This window comes from Electrona antarctica (genome assembly GCF_951216825.1).
Source record: "Electrona antarctica genome assembly, chromosome: 23".
NCBI lineage: Eukaryota > Metazoa > Chordata > Actinopteri > Myctophiformes > Myctophidae > Electrona > Electrona antarctica.
In genome coordinates this window covers 13,649,785-13,672,226 of record NC_136804.1, presented here as the reverse complement: position 1 = coordinate 13,672,226, position 22,442 = coordinate 13,649,785, and the positions used below count along the sequence as shown (strand labels likewise).

Sequence of the window (22,442 nt, the reverse complement as noted above, 5' to 3'; positions counted from 1 at the left end):
ACATTTGATCCACAACCTGTAAGTTATTTTGCGATAATCGGCAGAGAGGTAGAATTAAAGAATCAATGAAGTTTCGCTATTACACGCTGTGTAATGAGTCTCTCCTTGTGTACATCACATAATGTTGACATGACAGTTTACATGCAAAATTTGCTGCTAGACTTGGAATTCACCGAATGGGGAAAAGGGGAAAAAGAGACATGCATGGATATTTTCCTCTTCATGTATTATTTCTCCCACGGATGTCCGCAACTCTGTACTGTTTAGAGTTTAGACTGATGATAGGTTTACCTATGATCCTAGATTACTATTTGTATTTGATGTATTAATTTGTGTTTTCCTTGCTTACTGTAAATCACTCTGGATTACGAGCGTATGCTAAATGCCTAAAATGTAAATTGTAATTGTCTAGTACTGGACACCAAATCTGCACAACTAATAATAATTATAAGTTAATGATAAATTAATGACTAATGATGCTAGAGTTCAATTGGTTAAACCAAGTTTTCTGTTCTCTATTTTGTCTGCTTTTTAGTTGTTGTTTTTCTGACCTCGAGTCGGTGTTGTGTATCGCCATGTTCAGCGATGATGTTATTGTTCATGTTCAAGCACTTTGTTGAAGAATGAGAAGAGAAATATAATATTCCAATCGCCTTTTTTTATTTGTCCCCCAGTTTAAAAAACAACAATAATTACACATACGGTAATGGAAGCAACCAAACTCAGTGCATGGTCTCATCTATTTGTTAAAAAACGTTATTAGTAGGCCCTCTGTCTGTCTCGCCACGGCCAAGCTTAGCTAAGAGCAACACAAAAATACGAAAACACACACACACACACACACACACACACACACACACACACACACACACACACACACACACACACACACACACACACACACACACACACACAAAAGGATTATGTTGGAGAGAAAAGCGATATAATGACAGCACTTACTGTAGGGAAGCACTTACCTCCCAGACAATATGAATAATGTGGTGTTTTTTTTGTTTAGTTTTTTTCTGTTATTCATCATTTGTATGCAGGGTGTGAATCCTCATCTTTTGGACTGAACTGACTGTCTGACGAGGCATTTTTAACTACATTCATCCACCCGTCCCTCAAAAAGTTCCTTTTCCACTCTGTTATGCAAGGGATAATCAATGGGGGAGTGGGTCGTTATTGAGAAAGAAACCCTGCCAGGGTGATTAGGAGACGCTGTAGCGGAGGTGCAAAACAACACCAGACGTCCTAGGCTAGTTGCAATGACTAAAGACGTGGCATTGAAAACTCTCCTGAACAGAAGGCCCAATTAATCTCTGACAGCCCCAACGTGACCGAGACAAGGACAGCGGTGGAGAAAGCCTCGGAGGACTATCATACGCGTCCACTCCTACACCCGGGTTCTCCTCAAGCAGGACTGTCACTGAATGCAGCCCAATCTGCTCTCCACAACCATACTCATTATTATACTGGTTTCCAAACTTTTCAGATCACGACCCCCCAAAAATAATCATGTTTGAACTGAACCCTGACAAGCAAACACGAGTTCTGGCATTACTTTTAGTTTGACTCGTTTCCACAGATAAACATTGTCTGCATCGTTAGCTTGCAGATGGGGTATTTTCACAACGTTTTCCTCTTTTTGAGTGGTGTAAACCACTCCTACAACTGGCTTTGTTAGTTTACGTGTCTGTCTGTTTGTCTGTCTGTCTGTTCGTACCAAAAAATGAGCATGGTTGCTATGGTCACCCAGTTCACACGGGTGTGATTTCATTACGTCAGACATTACGTCAGACCACAGCTGATCCGTCTATATAAGACCTTACACCACTCAGTTCACACGGGTGTGATTTTGTACGTAATAATGAAGAATTTGGCCAATTTGGTGTTAAAACGGTCTTAAAAGCCCATTTAGATTGAGGCCGGGTCTAAAAACGCCTTCTAAATCCTGACCTAGTGAGAAAACAATGTTGCACATAAGCACATTGTAGCTATTCAACTGGGCACCACAAAAATACATTTGGGGTTTCAGAACCACTGCTATATTATAGATGTATAAACATATTATAGTCTACAGTATATGTTATTATACTGTATTATGAATACTGTATTCTACATTATTATGGACTCTACTGTAGGCCTACATACTGTGAAATACATGCTGTATGATTAGACATAATGTATAATATGTACTGCTGCACTGTATGTGTATAATGGTTGTCCGATAGTTATAACTATATGGCTTTGTTTCTGTTGTTGCTTTAGTGACGGGGTCTGATAAGTCTGTGGAATTTAGACAGTGATGGTAGGAGACTGCATGTTTTGGAACGGACCCAGGGTGTCGCACACACACACACACACACACACACACGCGCACACTCCTACACCAGACCATGACAACAGAAATTCTACTGCCAGTCTTGGACAGGTGCATGTGTTTGTGTGCGTGCAATATTTTTGCCCACCACCTGACTATAACATTTTAAAAGCAGTCACGTCAGCTTCTTGACACACACACACACACACACACACACACACACACACACACACACACACACACTGGGTGCAGTCTTTGAAACTGCAGGTTTCAGTCCATTGATCCTGAACCATTTAAGGAGCGTCTTGTTTTCTGTCAGATCTCCTCTCCTCTCCTCTCCTCTCCTCTCCAGATGTAGAATCTCATCTGACCTCGGTGTATTAGGCCACTATGTAGCTCATTCCCAGCCACGCTCCAAAAAGATTGTTTTTACTTAGTAATAGTGTGTGTACAGTAAATGCATGTGTGGCTGTGTATGCGTGCTCTCCTGCGCACTGCACTCCTTTGTTTGTTGTTTGCTTCAGATCAATTTAAAGTCGAGCCGTGTTGCTATGGAAACTCCTACCAACGGACCACTTCTACAGGAAGTGCGGTCTTGCATAAAGATCTATACTGTGTGTGTGTGTGTGTGTGTGTGTGTGTGTGTGTGTGTGTGTGTGTGTGTGTGTGTGTGTGTGTGTGTGTGTGTGTGTGTGTGTGTGTGTGTGTGTGTGTGTGTGTGTGTGTGTGTGTGTGTGTGTGTGTGTGTGTGTGTGTGTGTGTGTGTCTTTGTAGTGAGGGTCAAATTGTCACCGCAAGTATAGCAGCATTTGATAAATATGTAGGTATAGTGAGGACATTTTCACTGCAACGGTATCACCGCAATGTTCCATTCTTTCATTATTGGCTGTTGAATATGGCTCATTTTCACCAAAAAATAAATAAAGCAGAGAACATTTTATTTTGTCTAAATCATAACATTAGACTGGAACGACTGGATGTATTTTTCTATTTCACGTTATTTCAGGGTGTACTCTTCTTCGGAAGTCCTAGGAACACTCAGCCCTCTATCGTAAAACACTGAAATTCCAAATGACGAACGTCATACAGTACGCCAATAGCAGGCTGCGCCTTCGATTGAAATGACGGATATATTTGCCAATGGCAGTCAGTGAGATTAATGTTCAAATTTGGGGGGAAAACATTAACCCATTTTGACCTGAGATCATCTACATCCTGACAGTTTTCTGAAAAAGCTATGTTTCTTCGATATTTAAAAAATAGCAGACCTACAAGCTCGTAGCGCGCCACTCGGTGGCGCGCTATGAGCTTGTAGATCTGCTATTTTTCAAAAGCTAAAGCATAACATAATGCTAACACCAAAAGGGGTTCCCGCCCAAAATGGGTTAAAACTGCATTCAGTGTTGAAACACTCACTTCTGAGCTTTTGATCATTTTCAACAAAGACTTCTGTGCTCGTCTGCATTCTTAACCACACCCCTCTATGGTTGCTGTCGGGGCAGAATGATTTGTGCCCCTTTACCTCTCCATTAATAACATTTACTCTGTGCTACTGCCACTGGAGTGACAGACCGCCAAACCAAGTGTCCCCCCCTAGTGAAATATCCATCTCCTCGCTACTACGTCCTTAACATCCTCGCCAAGAAACCCTGGCCATGTCCCAAAAACTATTTTTAGTCACACTTATTCACAACCATTAAATATTTGCGATTTTGCGAGTGTGGGCCAGTGTTGAGGATGTACATAGTCATAGTGGGTGGTTTATTATGTCACATAGATGGTTTTGAAATTATAACTCTTATTATAATCTGTTATCCAGAGTAATTAGTACTGCTAATTATAAATACCAGTACCACCATGTCTGTAGTATAAGCCCCTCCGTCTGGAGTATTCTGTAAGTCAATGCTTCTCAAGGACCCCCACATTGGTTTTCCAAATTATTCAACATTTTCCAAACATTTCCGATATTTTTCAAAGATTTTCAAAAAATATCGTGGCTGTAGATCTGCTATTTTTGAATAGCCAAAGTATAAAAAAAGTTTATACTTTTAGATGCTATACACTAATTATGCTCAGGACGCCCTGGAACCACCCCAGGGACCCCACTTTGAAAGCCACTGCATAAACCACTGCTCTACTGACACAACTTGTCAGTAGAGCAAGCCACTCTGTTTTACAGGATCCGCTGCTCTATCGGTACTCTGTTGGCAGTGTAAGCCAGTGGTTCTCAACCTTTTTTGGGGGGGTCGAGGCTTCCTCCAAAATAATCATATTTGAACTGCACATCTTACAGAGGCCAGGGCAGGCCTCCCGACCTGGCACCGATATGCCCTTCTTTCCAGTTCCTAATGATGTTGGTCTGCAGTTGAAGACTGGGCTCCGTTCGACTTTATGTAAATAACACGGGATGCATCCTCGCCTCCCCTGGAAACAAAGCTGCTCCAGATGTTTCGCGTCGGCCCCGGGTGGACCCGCCGGTCGTTCACAGATGCTGTTAATTGTTCAAAACATCTGCGGGCGGTGCACCGAGGGACTGCAACCTGCCAATGCAGCTCACTGTTTAGCCGGAACCATCCAGGAAGAAAAGATAAACAAAACAAAAAAAGACACTGTGAAGGTTTATTTTGGAATTGTAATTCTGTCTACTCCAAGGGAAATTACATTTATTTTCACTTGGTTCCACAGATCAATATTGTGAAAATAGCTGAACTACAAGCTGTGAGCTTGTTGATCGGCTATTTTCAAACTTCAACTTTCAAACTTCAATTTGACCAATGTTTGACAATGTTTGTATAATTTGTTGGTTACTTTCGACCTTGTAATGGTGTTATTAGTTTATTCATTTTAGAGGTAATAAAGGTCCTTAACCCATTTGGGCGGGAACCCCTTTTGGTGTTAGCATTATGTTATGCTTTAGCTATTGAAAAATAGCAGATCTACAAGCTCAGCGCGCCACCGAGTGGCGCGCTACGAGCTTGTAGGTCTGCTTTTTTTGAAAAATCGAAGAACGACTGACATAGAAACAGCTTTTTCAGAAAACTGTCAGGATGTAGAAGACATTTTTAGAATCTGATCTCAGGTCAAAATGGGTTAAGTTGAGTAGATACTAATTTAAAACAATCGTGTTTGTGTATAAAGTTAAGAGTACAGAGAGAGCGACCAGAACAATGCTAGACAGACGACTGGAACGTCGTACTGTATAGTATACTCATACTGTAAGTGCTCTTATCTCTGAACACCGATGTTGTACAGTACCTGCCCTGAAATGAAGTGCAGTTCACTCTCATTGCCATAATCCACGCCCATTGCACTTCACCAGAGACAATTAATACGGCCATTGTACCCTCTTTAATATTGAAAGCCTCGGCCTCATTGTGGTTCAAAAACCTAGGCCCTGAACGTGGCAGGGGTCCCAAATGAAGGCATTTAAGCGTTGATAATGCCAACGGCCAGAGTGGTTATTTCCTAGCTAGGATGTGGCGCCCTCCGATGACCCAGAGGGTCAGTTTAGTTACGGCCGATGCACTTCCTCCCTCAGCCCACTGCCATTTAACACTAATCATGAGAGGAAGCTGTTCCATGGCGTTGGCGTGGGGGGGGATTGCACTGTTAGCCAAGTTCTTTGCCTGTGATGATGGCTGGTTAATGGAGTCGGCTGAGTGTTTGCTGAAGCAGGGGCTGTGTCAATGAAAATTGGAGACATTGCTTCTGAAATCTTTACAAGTGCTGTGAAATGTTATTATAGGACAGGGTCAGTTCCATAGCTGTTCTCTGTAGCATGCTGTGTGTTTGAATGACAGCTCTACGTTTTGAGTGTGAGAACTAATTATAATACTACATACAATTTTTATATAGCGCTTTTCTAGGTGTTGAAAGTCGCTTTTACAGACAACAGAATAAAACCACTTTATTGGGGAAAAATAGGTTAAACTATTTCAAGGGCGGGAAAAACGGAGCACTGGTGTTATGTGGTCTCTCTGGATGGGGCTCTTGGCAGCAGGCGGACAGCAGAGTTTTGTACATATCGTAGTAAACAGAGATGTTTCATTGTTTGATCTATGCCGGTGTTGCCTCAAACATAGGGTTGGTAGGTATCCCGTCCAAACAAATAAACATGCTCATAGAATAATTGATATAGTTGTAGATGGTTGTAAATAGTCTTACACTTAAAGTCTTATACTTAAAACAAAATAAAAGATCGATAAGACGGCGGAAATGAAAAGATGTTTTTCAAATCATCTCATGCTCCTCTCCTCTCCCCTCTCTCTCTCTCTCTCTCTCTCTCTCTCTCTCTCTCTCTCTCTCTCTCTCTCTCTCTCTCTCTCTCTCTCTCTCTCTCTCTCTCTCTCTCTCTCTCTCTCTCTGGCTCCCTCTGCAGGCTGCTACTGGAGCTGCTGGAGCTGCTGTTTGACAAGTTCAAGGCGGTGGCGCGGGCCCACAGCGTGGTGCTGCGCCACCTGCAGCACGCCGTGCAGCACAACGAGGAGGCCGTCAAGCTGTACGAGCAGGCCGACGTCTCTGCCAAGATCCAGATGGTCCTGCAGGTCAGACCCCATCTCCACCCCGCTCTACACTCTCTTCACCAGAGAGAACCTTCTGGCCTCCCCTGCCTTTATTAAACCCATTAGACCTGAGGACGATTCTACAAAATGTCTTCTATAATCTAAATCATGAAAATCATGAATAAATCATGTCAGTCGTTCTCAAACATTTTCATGTCGAGGACCCCCAGAATTATATGTAATTGGCCGCCGACCCCATCTAAATATATGTTGTTTCAAGGACCCCCCCCCCCAGAAGCAAAGATTCGAGTTAAAAACCTTCGCTCTGAAAGAATATCTATTCAAAGTTTTCACCACATTTTCACGATTTTTCAAAAATAGCAAATCTACTGTACTTGTAGATGTGCTATTTTTCAATAGCTCAAGTGTAACATGTTGGAAGGTGACACATTCCGTGCTTGTAGATCTCCAGATCTCAAAATGTATCCCCGACTGTAGTTATTTTTCCTCCCTTTTTTTCTTTTCTAAAATAGACTATTTCTCTATAGACGTTTCTCTCCCCAATTTAGTCGCTAACCCTGCTGTTGTACCGTACTAGCTCACCTGTCAGTGAGGAGCCCCCACTGGGAGGATGTACAGTATAGTAGTATACGGTAGTCCTACGCCACCCGTTCAATCCCCCCGGCCTGTAACGTCCTACAAAGCATTTTGGGCTTTTATAGGTCTGCTATTTTGGTCTAATGACGCCCCCCCCCCGGGGTTCAAGTGGTTAAAGGCTCTCAACAATAATTTGTTTAGTTGCTCCTTTGATTTATTTCCCCTCGCATGGCCCTGCTCAAACACACATTTAATCCACCTTGGCTTACAGTGAATTAATCAGCAGAGAACCAGAGCCGCTGGAATGTGATGGATGTGTCTGCGCCGTCACCAAGGAGTCGTGACAGCCCAAGCCCACAGGAAGTCTTGATTGCTTGGCTTCGTTCTGGGTTCCTTAATTGGCGTTTGTTTGTTTTATGCCCGTTGTTTTGTTTTTTCCCCCTCCGTGCTCCCTGTGGTTTTTGATTGGTTGAGGAGATGAGCAGCTGTTAGGCTGACCTGTGGCAGCCCCCCAACTCCCCCCCCAAGGAGGCCTTCGTGACGGCGGGCGCTCACGTTGCTCACACACACTCTGGTGTGTGTGTGTGTGTGGCGCTTAATGCCCCATTTACACTTCTCTCCGTCCGCACTCAAAACGCAAAAGTTCGACTCCCGATCCCGACAGCCTTTACTGCATGTCACCCCTCCTTCTCTCTCCCCATTTCCTGTCAGCCTACTGTGATTCTATCCCTCTACAAAAAGTATCTTTAAAAACAAAAGTGTCAGAACTACAAGTTCATATAATGTGTCGCTTCGTGCCACATTTCGAGCTTGTGGATCTCATACTTTTGATGCTTTCGCGTGACGCTGAAGTATGAGAGTAGGACGTTAATTTACGGGAAAAAAACGTTAAAATATGGAGATAAGAGTTTTCTGCCTGACAGCAACAATATACCTGTATGTACCGAACAATACAAGAGGAAAGCTTAGGGGGCAGCAGTGACCCCCTGCAAGATGGACCCGAGCGGTACACAGTGAAGGGACATTAGCCGCGCAAGCCAGTGTGCTTCCGTCATACCATGGAGAGCACACGCTCTGAAAATGATCCGCGGTTAAAGTTTATGCGACCCCCGCCCCCCACTTCCATCCTGACTGAAATGCGTGGGAAATTGAAGAGACCCCCGATATAGACAAACTACTGTATTCAACCGAGTATGTGAAGAATGATGACACATTGTCTCTGGAACGTATGTATGGGCACAGGAGCAGCAGCATCCGCTCAGAACGGCAGTATGAAGGAACGTATGTATGGGCACAGCAGCAGCAGCATCCTCTCAGAGCGCCAGTATGAATGGGCCTTTAGGGAGACGCTTTGTCTTAATGAGTTCACCGTCTGTCAATGTTGTCAGTCACGGTTGGCGTTCAGGGACTTCATAAGAGGGATGTGGGGGTGCGGGGTGTTGACGAAGACGAGTGTGATGTCCTCAACACAACATGACTCATCATGTAAAACCTCGTGTCTGCGTCCCCCAGAGCACCGCAGGAATATGCTCTTCGTTTATACCGCGTCCGTGCCTGTTGGGAGTTTTTAATCCCACAGTTACCATGCAACAGACAACAGTCACACTGAGAGAGAGACGTACGCACGAAAACAGACGGACAGACAGACAGAAGGACCGATAGATGGCCCTCTCTCTCTAGCACTCTGTGATTCGCAAGAATGTGAAGCGCTTTAGCAACAACAGGAGTAAGTGTGGAGGAGAGGTGGTACAGTCAACACCAGTGACTATGTGTGCATGCATAGAAATCTGGTTCTCAGCTGTCGCCACTGAGGTCAGTCACATGGATCCCATAGAAGCCAGCCTGCATCTATGGAAGTATTTTGCGAAAATAGCCGATCTACAAGCTCTCTGTGACGCCTTGGGAGCTTGTAGATGCGCTGTTGATAGGCTATTTTTGGCTAATGTTCCCTGCAGAAAAGGGATGCTAGGGTTCAAGTGGTTAATGTAAATGAAAAACATTTCCCAGCGAACAAAGATACGGCGGCCCCCCCTATAGAAACTCCTAGGACCCCCTAGGCAGGGGTCCTGACCTGGACCCCCCTGTTGAAGACCCCTGTTCTACATGGTGATAGCCAATTTTAATATAAAAGGATATGCATGTGTGTGTATAATACATGTATAACATACAAAGAAACGCGCTTCTCCAAAAAAGTCATCAATAGATTATCAATATGAAATGAATGGATCGTTGCCGCGTGCCCCGGTGTTCACGTTGTCTTTCAGCCATGCGTGGCTGTGTGGTCACATGGTGTCTGGCTGTGTGTGTCTCACATTCACGCTGTGCTTTTCAGCAGAATGAGAAGAAACGGAACAGAAAAGGAGGACATGTGGTGTACATGCAGCTTACTGCTTGCCTTGTTGTCACTGAATCAAGCACACAGCCAACGGCATTGACTTTGACCTTGAGAATGTATCTTCTCTCTCTCTCTCTCTCTCTCCTCTCTCTCAACTCTCTGTCCTCTGTGTTTACCAAGGTAAATTCAAATGCACAGTATATAGTGCCTCAGTAAACTAGGATCACATGCAAACCAAGAACCTAGCATCTCTCTCTCTCTTTCTCTCTCCACCCCTCGCCCTTCTCCAGCCTCTTGTTTGCATGGCTCCACCTCTTCCTCCTCCTCCAGTCAGAGGATAAGGCATCGCTGCCCTGCCAACTGTTGCTAAGGTGTCCGTTTGTGTACATTCTTTCTGCGCGGTGCCACTGCAGAGATGATGATGCAGCTGTCGCAGAAGCTCCTCACAGTTTGATAACAAAGCATTGTCTCTCTGCTCTCGTCTTGCTGAGCTCTCTGATTGGCTATAGTGTGGGTGGGTATCGATTATGTCTGTCTGTCTGTCTGTCTGTCTGTCTGTCTGTCTGTCTGTCTGTCTGTCTGTCTGTCTGTCTGTCTCTGTGTGTGTGTGTGTGTGTGTGTGTGTGTCGCTGTCGGGTGGAAACCTCATATTAGTGCAGCGGATTAGCAACAAAATTGGGCACTTTAGGATAAAAGCATGAAACATAGTTAGTATTGGGATGACTGGCAATCCAAGTGCAATCAGTCTCTGGATGATGGAAGGGTCACTGCTGAGTGTGAGCAACAACATGCCATAAAGCAACGGCAAGGTGCTAGTGATACTGGACACCATCGCCATGACCGGCAGCAACTAGGGAATTAGTCAATTAAACTTAACAGTTGATAATTAATCGTAATTAATTGAAAAGTCTGTGGTTCTATCATTGGGTGGTTTTCTGTGAATGTAACGTTGTCTGCGCGCACGTGGCCGAGGAAAGCACATACAAAGATACCATTGCCTGGCCCTGTGTCGTCCATGGTCAAATAAAGATTTGATTAAATCATATTTCTGTGTGTCAGAAAAATGTAGATTTTTATATTAGACATTGAGGGAAATTACACACAGCTGGACATAGGAGGGTCCTCAAGAATAAAAATCTCCAAAAATAGAAGATGTACAAGTTGTATGCAAGCTTGTATTGTAGCTTGTTATCTTTGAATAGCCAACAAAGGCTATAAATTGATAAAGTGGTTAAAATGGTTGTGATGCTATATTAACTGTTTTAGATGGGGACCCCCTGGAACCCCTCCCCCCCAAGGGCCGTGTGTGTGTGTGTGTGTGTGTGTGTGTGCGCGTGCGTGTGTGTGCGCAAAGCCATGCCGCAGCAGCAGCACGGTAATAAGGAGGCATTAACAACGTTCCCCCCCCAGCATGCGTCCACTGCCAGCACCCCGGTTGCCGGGGGCTCCTCGCTCCCCTGCCGCTGCGATGCCACATAATGTAATCTCTTGATTAGAATAGTCATTACGTTGAAATGAGGGTTTTCTCATGCACTCACTGGTGGTGTTATCGTTTCCAGTGTCGATTGTATCTCTTATATGAAAGGCCCTTGTCACCCCACTCCTCGTCTTGTGCTCTCTCTCTCTGATTGCATACTTTATCCCATTTTGACCTGAGATCAGATTCTAAAAATTTCTTCTACATCCTGACAGTTTTCTGAAAAAGCTATGTTTCTATGTCGGCGGTTCTTCGATTTTTCAAAAATAGCAGACCTGCCCAGGCGGTGGCGTAACCGTCTGGGCACCCGACTGGTAATCCAGTCGCAGTGTGCCGCGGGTTCGACTCCCGAGCCCGACACGGCCTTTACTGCATGTCTTCCCCCATCTCTCTCCCGTTTCCTGTCAGCCTACTGTCTGTCCCTTCAAAAAACCAATAAAAGGCGTAAGCCGCAAAAAAATATCTTAAAAAAAAATAAAAAAATAGCAGACCTACAAGCTCGTAGCGCGCCACTCGGTGGCGCGCTATGAGCTTGTAGATCTGCTATTTTTCAATAGCTAAAGCATAACATAATGCTAACACCAAAAGGGGTTCCCGCCCAAAATGGGTTATTAGACAGAAACGGCAACAGAGTACAGTCAAACACTTGGTCTAAAATGATACAGTAGCAAAAAAGCCTTGCGGTCTCGTTTCCATTCGGGTACTACGGTATGTAATCGATTCATACTGCAGAGGGGGGCGCCAAATCAAATGTACAATGGAAAAAAGGCGTGTAAAGGGGTGGATGATAACCTGTCTAGGGGAGAAGTGATCATTTCCTCTCCCTTTTGCTTTTGAAAGGTGCATTTTCAAATTTCAGGCCTGTTTTAAAGGAAGCCAGTGATCCGCATTTGTATGCTCGCGCTCTCTCTCTGTCTTTCCGTCTCATTTCTCTGTTTTCGAACATTTGGCGAGAATAACTTGTCAACTCATGTGAATTCAGGTTCTCAGTCACCACAACTGATTTCTGTCATTTAGATTCCATGGAAGTGTGTTGCGCCGCAAAAATAGCGTAAAATAGAGCGTTTGAAGCAATACTGTATGTTAAGAAGCATCTTCCATCGGGGGCACGGTGACGCAGAAAAAAAGCCTCTGAAACGGTCCATCTGTTAAATAATGTTTGGGGTGCTCCTTTCGCACTGTTTCACCAATCAGACATTAGGACTTGGTCATACAAATATTGTCAATCAATTTGCTTTAATCCATGAAGAAATTCTACGAGATTGTGCGAGTTTGTGTTTTTTTTCCTCTCCGCACGCCTGGAGAGGAAGCAGAACCCACGATGACCTTTCCACCTGACATGCCAGGAGACAAACAACCGCGGTTGACAGAAACACGGAGGTTTCTGTTGTTCGGGCCAAGGCACAAAAATGAACATGAGCTCTTTTTAAAAGAACTGTGTAGTTGTAATCCCTGTTCCTTTGGCAGCGCTGCAGCTGTTTCCCATGTGGCCAGCTATCGATTTCAAGCTATAAAACACCAGAGGAAATAATCAGCGTTATCGGTGGTGTTGAACGGGGGAGTTATAACACTACTTTATTTGTAAATTAGTTGGTTCGTTGTTTGTTGTTAAGCGGGTTTCTGTGGAGTGTGTGCTTTATGGGAATTGATTGACCACTGAACCTCGTGAACCTCTGAACATTCGGCCAACGTTGCCGTTCTACTAGCCTCGGAAACCCAGACGTTTTTATTTCCAGGGAGGAAAAAAAAGTCTGGGTCCGAGTCCACTTCAATTCGGCATAGAGTAGTGCAAACATCACTCACTCTCTGCTGATTTCTGATCGTCTGCACCTTTGTTAAATTGACACACACACACACACACACACACACACACACACACACACACACACATACACACACACACACTCCTCTCTCTCTCTCTGTCACTCTAATTAATTAGTCTCATGTCTAGCAGCTGCGCATAGTTTCTGCCGGTGGATCCTGCCGGGAGCTGCCTATGCCATAAAAAGCATAGGTGAGTTCCAGGCTACCGTTCTACAAGCTCACAACACGCTGGGTTGTGAGCTTGTAGATTGTCAGTTTTTTGGGTGAAGATTTCTAAGCTGTGGTCTTCAACAGGACGTCCGCGACGCCTAAGGGGTCTTCAGAGTTACTGCAGGGGGGGCTGCCAAATCTTCGTGTGATAGGAACATTTTTACATTAACCACTTGAACCCTAGCATCCCTATTCTGAGGGGATCATTAGCCAAAAATGGCCGATCTACAAGCACACTTCCGGCATCACACTTTATGTCCATGAGCCCAAGAACAGAAAAACATGTCAGTTTCACAACTTCACTGTGAACTGTAGCTTTCAACCAAAATATTATAACAACTGTTAGCTTCTCTGTACATGAATTCAGATAATTAACTCTATATAACGATCAAAAAAGGACCAATACTCTCAGGTAATTGGGGACAATAGTTCAAACCAAATCACTGTTGTGAAAGACCTTGCAACGCGTCCGGCAACTGTGACGGCCCGTCGGGACTGTGCTAATTGACCTATATTTGGCACAGCTTGTCACTATAGCGCTATCAGCTTCCATCCAGCTCTTTCACCTTGCCGGCCGCTGGGGTTTCAGGCGTTGTGAGTCGGTTAATTAGAAGCTGCATTTGCACATTCTGCAGTGATCCTTTCACCGGGGTGATGGCTCGCCAACGTCTGTTGTCCGGCCACCGGTTCGTGACCGGAGTGCAGATCGCACTTTTTAATGAGCGTCTTCTCTTCCAGGAAGCGCCGTTGTGGGGCGGAAAACCCCTTATCTCCATATTTCAACTTTTTGTGTTTTTGTGTTTTTGCCTGAAAAGTAACAGTTTTGGACATATGAGGTTTCCACCCGACAGAGACCATATTTCTGATGAAATTAAATTTGATGACTAGTCTTCTGAAAAGAACTGACTGCTTAGAGCGACAACCCGGGGAGTGTCGCTTGATCATGAATGAGACATTATTTTGTATATATTAATACATTATGACTAGTACTGTACATCGTGTTGGACGTGGTCTTCCTACTCTTCCAATGAGGCATTTAATGCACATTAGAAGCACTTTATTGTAGTTTTGGACATACAGTACATCATATGAAACGGACATCACACTTGACTTATGGATCGTAGCTTTTAATACTGTGGCAAGAGGTGCGTGCGTGCGTGCGTGCGTGCGTGCGTGCGTGCGTGCGTGCGTGCGTGCGTGCGTGCGTGCGTGTGTGCGTGTGTGTGAAAACAACACAACTCTAGGGATTAAATGAAGTCTTCTACCTGTTGGCGATATGATGAGAATAAAAAAGTAAAAGGTTTTTTTTCTACACAGTGAAATCCAATGTAAAACAATGACCTACAATGAGTATTAGCGATTACATATTATAAATCTAAATTATATAATCAATTCAAACGGTACTGCGTTGTGAGCTTGTAGATCGCCCATTTCCGGTATTTCTGTGCTCCACCATTATCAAGTATTATACTATCATATCATCATATCATCATACTATAATTAACAAATGTCTGAATGTGTGTCTGAATGTGTGTCAGAAACACTAACGTAGCTCCTCACTGCCTGCACCAATCACTCCCACCTTTTTCCAACAAATTATAGATTAATAATGAATTTATTAGTGAATAAGAAATGCGCTCAGGGCGCAGTACCAGGGGGGGGGGGGGGGGGGGGTGCAATATCTCACAACGGGTAAGGGCTAGTGAAGTATAACATAGCAGGACTTAAATGTTTACTCGGACTAATTGATTTAGTCGATTACACACAGTGACAATTATCACCCTCCTCCCCGCCCGGCTTCCCTCCCCCGAACACGGGCCAATTGTATACCAGGCAGATATACCAGGGTTAATTCGAACCCACAACCTCTGCCGTGATGGGCAGGGACTTTACAGCTGCGCCACCCGAGCGCTCATTGATTTATTGATGTATAGGTTTTAAAATAATCGAGAACACCCTTCTTGGATTATTCGATTAATCAATCGATGGAATAACCACCAATAACAACATAGGTATGTTTTTTTTAAGAAGCGAAGACAAATGTTACAAGGTGCTGTACAAGAAATATAATGAAATAAAACGACAACATCACAGAGCATTAAAAAGAATCCTTATACATTCACAGTACATATAAATAAACAATATTGCAAACCAAAATGTTTACGAAACAAATGGGTTTTTAGCAGCTTTTTAAAGGCATCGACTGACTTAGGCCATTTAGGGACAGTGGTAAGTCATTCCAACATAGTTTATAGTTGCCGCCATAATGTTTGTTTACTAAGTTGGAGTTGGCATCTTCCTTGTTCGTTGTGCTTTATTTTGGTGATGTTGATGATCATTATTCCTGCTCCTCTCGCCCTCTCTGCAGACACATAACTTATGGCCAGAATTATTTAAATATGCAAGGGAGCATACATTAAATATGGAGGCCCTCCTCTGGGCTTGTCAGAGCAGTGAGAGAGAGGTGAATGGTAGTGCCCTGGAGCCTGGAGAAGACAACGCTGCTCTTTTAACCCATTTTGAGCGGGAACCCCTTTTGGTGGTTACATACATTATGTTATAATTTAGCTATTGAAAAATAGCAGATCTACAAGCTAATAGCGCGCCACCGAGTGGCGCGCTATGAACTTGTAGGTCTGCTATTTTTGAAAAATCTTTAAAATGTGCCTCAAAACTTTCAGAAAATTGTCATGATTTTTTTTTTATTTCGACGTCAGGCCTAAATGGGTTAATTGGAATATGAAGCACGGACATCAGAACGTTGCTGTACTACTCCTCACACAATGTTTTAATCCACGCCTCTCGTTTATTCCTCTGTCATATTAATTTACATATCGACCCCCTGCCTCTGGCATTATCATTTTATGCTTTGTTATGACTTGTGCAATGCCAATAACAATCTAGGAATCAGGGACACAATCATTTATGAATATTGATGTTATGAGGCTGGCAGGGCACTGCGCCAGGCACCACCTATAGTGGCAAGCAAACTGACACTGTGGGAGGCTGGGAGCCAACCCAGGGCAAAGCCAGGGAAGGCAAGACGAGCAGCACCTACGCAGATGCACTGCGGCGCGCCACACGACAGCTTAGCTAGCGGGCGGCAGTGGCTCAGGGGTAGAGTGGCCCGATGGGAACCGTGAGGTTCCCAGGTCGATCCTGGGCTCCCCCAGAGTTAGTGTCGAAATGTCCTTGAGCAAGACGCTGAACCCCTAATTACTCCCGATGTGCAGGTTGGTGCCTTGCATGGTTTCCTCCGCCCTCAGTGTATGGATGTGTGTGAATTGGTGAATGTATAATGCATATTCTATGTAAAACGCTTTGGATAAAAGCGCTATATAATTGCACCATTTAACAACACTGTAGAGCTCAAGACCCTGATGCTAGATAGGGGAGTGTGGAGGCCAGCGATTCAGGAGTCATGAGTTGGTGTTGGTGTTCAATCACATAGATTGCATAGATCGATAGATACAATATTGTTTTAATTGAAAACTTTATATTTATATAAATAGCCTAAGTAAGTTTCACATTAGCTAGGGATCCCCCTAGAACAGTGATTCTCAACCTGTGGGTCATCTGATGATTAAACTGGGAAAGCATCCCCAGTTCAAATATGGGGGGGTCTGTTTATTGAAGTTTTGGAACAGTCAATTGTTAGCCTCACTACCCAGGCTTTTATTTTTGTTCGCATTCTGCTCAAAAATGAAAGACTCTGGAAACACATTAGAAAATCTGGCATAGGAAGCCCATTTCTGTGTATTTCGCTAACCGATAACCAAGTGTTTTCCATTGTTTTCTACCGGGGAGGAGGTGGCGGGGGCGGGCTCTCAGATCAGTGAACAAATAGGATCCACCGCCTGTTTTCGACCGGCACCCGCCCCTCTAGACCAGAAATCATACACGTTTTGTCCTAATGCAAATGGCTTAAACTACAAGCCAATAGAGCGTTGCAGTCCCGCCCCCTTTCATGACGACGCCAGGCCCAGGAAATAATTCCCAATGCATTTTCCCCATAGACATTTCAAAAAGTATTTATTTAAAGACCTTATAAGCGTCGTACAAAGCCAACTCGAGTTGTGACCAATTATGACAACAAACACAATATTTTGGACCAAACAAATAATTACAAAGAATAAAAACAACTGTGTCACAACTCGAGTTGGCTTTGTCCGCAGCGTAAACGTCTTTAAATAAATACTTTTTTGAAAAGACTGAGGAAAATGAACGGGGGATTCTTTTCCGGGTCTCTCGAGGGGGCGGGACTGCGACGCTCTATGGCATAGAGATGTCAGTCAGCATGTTTCTGTGGGGAAAAAACAAAACATCAGCCAATGGATTAATGGAAAACAAACAGATTTCTACAAAGCCAATACGAAGCAGATACTCATTTGATTGTTCTCTGGACTCCTTTCAAGGAAAGAAGGATAAATGAATTAACTGTGTACTTCAATGTACTCACCGGCAAATCCTTCAACGGTTTCTATTCAGTGTGCTGAACAATTCCGTCTTAACGGTACCCTTTAACGATTCCTATGGGAGGTTCCAAATGGACCCTTACAGGTCTAATTCTTGAGAGTGTTACGGGAACATTTGGTTCCATTTGTACACTTGAGTTATGGTTGGTCCTTGACATTCTAAAGTTTATGAACCACCGGTATTATTATTGTACTAGAATCTTGCGCGCATGAATTTGTGTGCTCGCGCTCCGGACACCTGACATCTGTGCCCGGACACGTGAATGGGAAATGTACTAAGTGCCTCAAAAAGTTAATGTCAAGCCCTGAAAACAGAGATGATCCAAGCGGGTCCCTGGTGTTGTTGCGCTCCCTTGTTCGATGTGAAACAGAAAAGGGCTCTTTTACCTTCAACACGAACAGACATACTTGTAGGAAAGGCCCGCTGTGATTGGTCAGTAGACGTATCACGGCCAGAAAGCACAGGCGTAAACAGCACTTCTGCATACTCCGCATACGTCATGGTCTATGGTGACCACAACTGCGCACAAAGCTGCGATAAAATTAGCATTGTGCTTTTCTGCATTGTGGGCGTGAAATTCTCTCAAATGTCATACGAGATAGCAGTGTCCACATACCAGTCTCTGATGAATACAAGAACGCTCTCCCCAAAAAAGGCTCCTCAATGTTGGATCTGGTTCCATATTCAAACCTAGCACCCAATAGAGAGAATGGAACATATGGACACTTGCGGCGTATTGCACACACACGCACACGCACACACACACTCTTCCAGCACAGTGACTCATCAGAACATCTCGTTACTTTGCGAGTGGCAGCACTATGAAGCGTGTTCCCTTGGTAAATGAATCCAACCACACCCAGCCCACTGGGCTGATTTAGCTTTGGGACCAGACCCAGAGAGGATGGTGGTGCTTGCTTCAACAGAATTAGATTGAACAGTTGTGCTGGAAATAATTGCCTTTGTCAGGGGAGCCCTTGAGGAAGACATGTGACAGTCCTGCACGTGTACGCACGCACACACACACACACGCACATTAAATTGCACTAGCCCATTCAAACCGGGAAAGCATGTGTCACTTTAGATTCTAGTGTAAAAGAGAGAGATTTTAGTGTAAAAGAGACACAGCTCAGCTCTACAGTGTTTTATTTATTTAAAACACTGACGTTCATAGACACGTTCACCAGGTGACAAAAAGGAATGTCTGTTTTAAACCATTTTTACCTGAGATCAGATTCTAAAAATGTCTTCTACATCCTGACAGTTTTCTGAAAAAGCTATGTTTCTATGTCAGTCGTTCAGCAGACCTACAAGCTCGTAGCGCGCCACTCGGTGACGCGCTATGAGCTTGTAGATCTGCTATTTTTCAATAGCTAAAGCATAACATAATGCTAACACCAAAAGGGGTTCCCGCCCAAAATGGGTTAAATAAATAAAACACTATGGAGCTGAGCTGTGCGTGCGGAAATCTCTTTTACACTGTATCAATCTATTGTCCCGCACCAGCGAGGGACTGGATGTGCGCAACCCACTTGTTTTAAACTAGTTCACTTTAGATTTTAACCATTTTACCCATTATGTTGTACTTTGGCTGTTCACTTCATGCCAAATACATCCTTGGCATGAAAATGTTTGAGAACCACTATAAGATTTTTCCGACAACTGTTCGAATCGGCCTCAGGTCTTAATGGGTTAAAAGTCCACACTCTGGCAATCTCTCACTTTCACTCGCGACTAGCCACGTGTCCTTGCTCACACACAAACACATGCATGAATGCACAGGACAACACATACGTACGCACACACGCACACTGTGCACCGAGTCGATATGATGTCGTCGGCTCAGTCTTATTATCCGGTGTGAAGTGTGTTGCTCTTTACGGCCAGTGGCCTTGTTTCACCATCAGTCTGTGGTTCAGACGTCCACCAGTATTGATCTGTAAACCTGCTGTGTGTGTCCTGAGGACCACTGCACCACAATACAACACATTTCATATCCATTCTCAAACGACCAAATGTAAATTATTAATTTATTATTATTGTAATAATTATTATAAATGTGCATACAATTTGCATGAAACTTTATTATTATTATTTTTTACATAATTTCGTCTGCAAAGTCTTAGTAGTACACGGTAGTAGTAAGGTTGAAATCCTTTTTTGCAAGTAGAAATATATCCTTGTCTTGCAGGGTTAAGCACAGAGAAGCCAAAATAAACTGACATTTCACCACTGGAAGAAACTGCAGTCACTAATTTCTTAGGTAACATTTGACAATTTGGCCAATTTGGTATTAAAAAGGTCTTAAATTGTCACTTTAGAAATGTGCCGATTGTATACTGTACCACTTATACTGTATGTTGGTTTGTTTACTGTTGTGTGCACATTAATCCGGGGACCCACCACAATCATTTGGGGACCCCCAGTTTTGGAACTATTGGTATAGAAATAGATGCTGTTTGGTGTCAGTCAGTCAGTCAGCCAGCCAGCCAGCCAGCCAGACATGCCAGTCAGTTCGTCAGCCGTATTGTCTTGATGCTGTGTAACAGTGACATTTCCATGCGGTCACTGCTCGGTCAGTGTGTGTTAGCTGTGTGTTCACTGACCAAGGCCAGTTTGTCAGGGGTCACTGGAGCCCCTCGGTCGTGATGCTACAACACCAGCCACGGAGGTGGGTTTTTATTATAGAGTACCAAAGACGGAGGTCGAAATGTCAGTCACCCCTGCAAAAATATATAGAACGTGCAGACCAGTCGAGTGCTCCAGTTAACTTTTGGGGGTAGTCTCTCCTGAAGTGCCCAGATACTATATCATATCTGACCCAAGTTGTCCCTGTTGAGCACTGACAAGCCCTTCTGTGGTGTTTTTTTTTGTATTGTATTGTATTGGACTTACATTGGGTCATTGTAAGAATTGTCGCACGCACGCACGCACACGCAACCCCAGATTCCACAGGCCGTGTGTGTGTGCAGTGCATATTAATGCGCCTCGATCAATGTTCTAGAATGTTCGGTGCCCGTGGAACAAAAGCGTGTTTTGCAGCAGGATGCTTCGTGGAGTGCATTGCATCGCTAATGTTGTGCCTCAAAGGTAAATAAGTGCTGCCAGTCGCAGAGCCGCTGCCTAAGTAATATCCGTCGCACGCCAGACTCGCTCTGTCGGGGCGAAAAGAAGAAAAAGGTGGGAGGACCGTTGGTGGCCAATAACGCTGCCTCATTAAAAAAAGAGAGAGAGCTGGCAGAGATGCTGCCTTGTTATTATCACAGCCAAACCAATCACAGTGTCCTGCCAACTATAAATGGAGCTTTTTTTTGCCTGCTTACAACAGCCAAGAAAACGACGGCGCTCCGCTAAATTAAGCGGGCTAAATATTTAGTAATGCTACATTCTGCTCGGCCAGTTAAGCGTCACGCTTAAAGTGGAAGCTCTGACATGACCACAACCCTTCCTCTTATGTGTAATTTAGCAGGTACAGCTTTTGAATGCAACACAGCAGCAATTATGGGAATATGTTTAGGGCTACGTGTCGTATGTTGTGCCAGAGAGGAACTGTCCATGTTCTCAGGTACAGTGTCCTGTTGTAAACCAGTGGTTCTGAAACGCTTTCATTGCCAAGGACCCTCAAATTGATCATGTACTGGATTTGGCTGCGGATGTGACACATTTTCAGCTTGCAGATTGGCTTCTTTTGTTGTTGTTGCTATTTTCTTGTTAATGAATAAAATTATGCTTGTGTTTAATGGGAGAAATATAAAAAAGAACCTGTGTTCCAATGGATGCAGTGTAGTAGTTCTTTCGTCACAAGTTCTTTTGAATACTTTTCGTTGATTAAATATTTATAAAACCCCACAAACAGACTTGACCGCTTTGAAACTGGTGTCACTAATACTATTTTGGGGAATGTCATTATAGGCAAACGCTAAAACGGCACAGGTTCGGTTTCAGACCAGGCCAACAATGTGTTGAAGTGTCCCTGAGCAAGACACTTAAACCCTTAACTCAGGGGTCTTCAACAGGGCGGGAGGACGCCAACTCTTTCTGTGATGTGAATATGAATTATACTATTTTGCTTTAACCACTTGAACCCTTGCATCCCTAGCCAATAATTGCAGGTATTTTTGGCAAAGTGGTTTGGTGTAGTGATCCGACACTAGGCCTATGTAACTGTAGGCCAGAATGTTTGGAAATGATTGCAGTTTACCGGACATCTGGTCCGAAAAGGAAGTGGCCAACATCAAGTCTGAATGCATTTAACAGTGTAGTCCAACGACCCCACGACATATGTTACAGCATCATATTTTGGAACGAAAGCGATTTGAGCATAACCGAGTAGTAAAAATGAAATATAGACTAATAGGCTCATCTTAAAAACATCACATTTGGTACGCTTACAGCTGCGTGCGTAACTAATGATGCATGATTGCATCATTAGTTTATTGGAACGCATTTTCTTCAGAATTAACGAGCAATCAAAGCCTACCGCACGAAAACATGCACTTCAGAATAATCCTTTTATAATGTTGATTGGCGCAGCTGGCCGGCAATAAATCAAAATATAGCCTACATAAAGTTAAATTTAAGTGGTGGTCAGTGCTGTCCAGCTTTGGGGACAGTTGATCAAAGCTTTTATGCAAATCGTAGAGATTTTCAATTCTAGGCATATAGCAGCCTCATGCAAGTACTGTAGTCCTTGCAAAA

General features: G+C 43.9%; 1 protein-coding gene across 1 annotated transcript in view; it reads left to right on the top strand.

Annotated features, from left to right (window-relative positions):
* LOC306916385 (exocyst complex component 4-like) overlaps window positions 1–22,442 on the top strand; it is a gene marked incomplete at its 3' end in the record, with an annotated part of 59,566 nt that overhangs the window by 26,564 nt on the left and 10,560 nt on the right. The window contains exon 8 of the mRNA XM_079494218.1: window positions 6,702–6,867. Coding sequence (XP_079350344.1) covers window positions 6,702–6,867 — 166 coding nt within the window. The remainder of the gene's footprint in view (window positions 1–6,701; window positions 6,868–22,442) is intronic.